The 1391-nt window shown below is 52.3% G+C and overlaps 1 protein-coding gene across 1 annotated transcript in view; it reads right to left on the bottom strand.

Annotated features, from left to right (window-relative positions):
* Nucleotides 1-306: 306 nt before the first annotated feature.
* MBD4 (methyl-CpG binding domain protein 4) overlaps nucleotides 307-1391 on the bottom strand; it is a gene marked incomplete at its 5' end in the record, with an annotated part of 3753 nt that continues 2668 nt past the window's right edge. The window contains 2 exons of the mRNA XM_010013103.1: nucleotides 307-384; nucleotides 992-1095. Coding sequence (XP_010011405.1) covers nucleotides 307-384; nucleotides 992-1095 — 182 coding nt within the window. The remainder of the gene's footprint in view (nucleotides 385-991; nucleotides 1096-1391) is intronic.

A 1391-nucleotide genomic window follows, 5' to 3' on the forward strand; every position in this document is an offset into this window, starting at 1 on the left:
CCCAGCCAGGGCTGGCCCCTTGCTGGCACTGAGCTCCGGAAAAGACCCCGAGACCACTGTCACCCACAGCCACCGCGCACCGGGGCTGCGGCTGGGCCCAGGAGACGCTGGGAACCGGCACTACAAAAACTGGGATACGCTTCTTAAAACCCAGGGATTTGAAACATGACATCACAACAAAGACCCGAGCCGGGTACAACACACAAATAAATACTTCATTTAAGAACTTGGTCAGAGTAACCCACTGCAGAGCATGTAAGTCTGTGAGGACCACGAGGTGGGCACTGTGCCTTCCTTCCCCATGCCTCAGCCTATGCTCAGTCTGTCCCGGTTCTCCCAGAGCCATGTGTGGTACACGTTTAACTTGTGGTCCTGTGGCTGTACCTAAAACACCATGGAAATGTTTATTATTGAGTAAAAGACCTTCTCTTAAAACACCCCACTGCTCAGGTGGACCTCCCCTCCCGTGGGACCCCTCCGTGCCTCACAGGAGCAGTAAACACCATGCCAGGCAGTCAGCCTCTGCCAACCAAGGAATACAGCGCTCGGTCAGCCCCAAAACCACCCACCCCATGTGAATTGGGAGTGAAGTCCTACACTGGAGAGCAAAACAGCCCCTCACAGCCATCTGCCACGAGAGGACCCCAGCACAGCAGAGACCCCACCAACGCTGATCACAGAGCGGTGCCAGGCTCAGGCTGGCAGGAAGCACATGGAACCTGGTTCTTAACCGGAGCAGGGAAGAGACCCTCACCCTCCGCACCAAGGAAACATGAGAAAAAACCACAGCGAGAGTGGAAAATTACAGAGGAAAAAATAAAAATGAAGGTGACAAGTTTTTAGAGGTTCAGACTTATAAAAGGGACATTCCGGGAATGCGACCTACTGAAGGAATGAAAATCACCACCTCTCTCTTTAACCCACTCGAGCCATCGGTACAATCGGAGGCAAAGGACGGAGCCAGGAGCCGGCAGCGCGGCCGCACACCCACCTCCTTCCACTCGTTGACACAGAAGATCCTGTAGGAGTCGTTCCCGTACTTGCCAATGCCGTGCAGCTCGATGGGGTACTTCCACTGCTTGCTCAGGTACTCATCTGCAACACAGGCACAGGCTCCACTGCCTGCAACCAGCTGCCAAAGCAGCTCTGGGCAAAATCCTCATTCTCTGCTACTGTAACTTGGCTCCACGTTGGAACATTTTAGATGGAAACCACAAGTTTTGGCTGTTCCCTGGTGACAGGAGGTGATGAATCCCTATGGGGCACAGCTTAAACACCTCTTAAACAAATCACTATGAGGGAGTTTTAATGACATCTCTCTCCTCAGAACCCACAGAGGAATACTTTTATTCTAAGTATAGAAAATATCAGAATCATAGAAGAATTCCTGC

The sequence above is a fragment of the Nestor notabilis genome, unplaced genomic scaffold (genome assembly GCF_000696875.1).
Source record: "Nestor notabilis isolate BGI_N333 unplaced genomic scaffold, ASM69687v1 scaffold25554, whole genome shotgun sequence".
NCBI lineage: Eukaryota > Metazoa > Chordata > Aves > Psittaciformes > Psittacidae > Nestor > Nestor notabilis.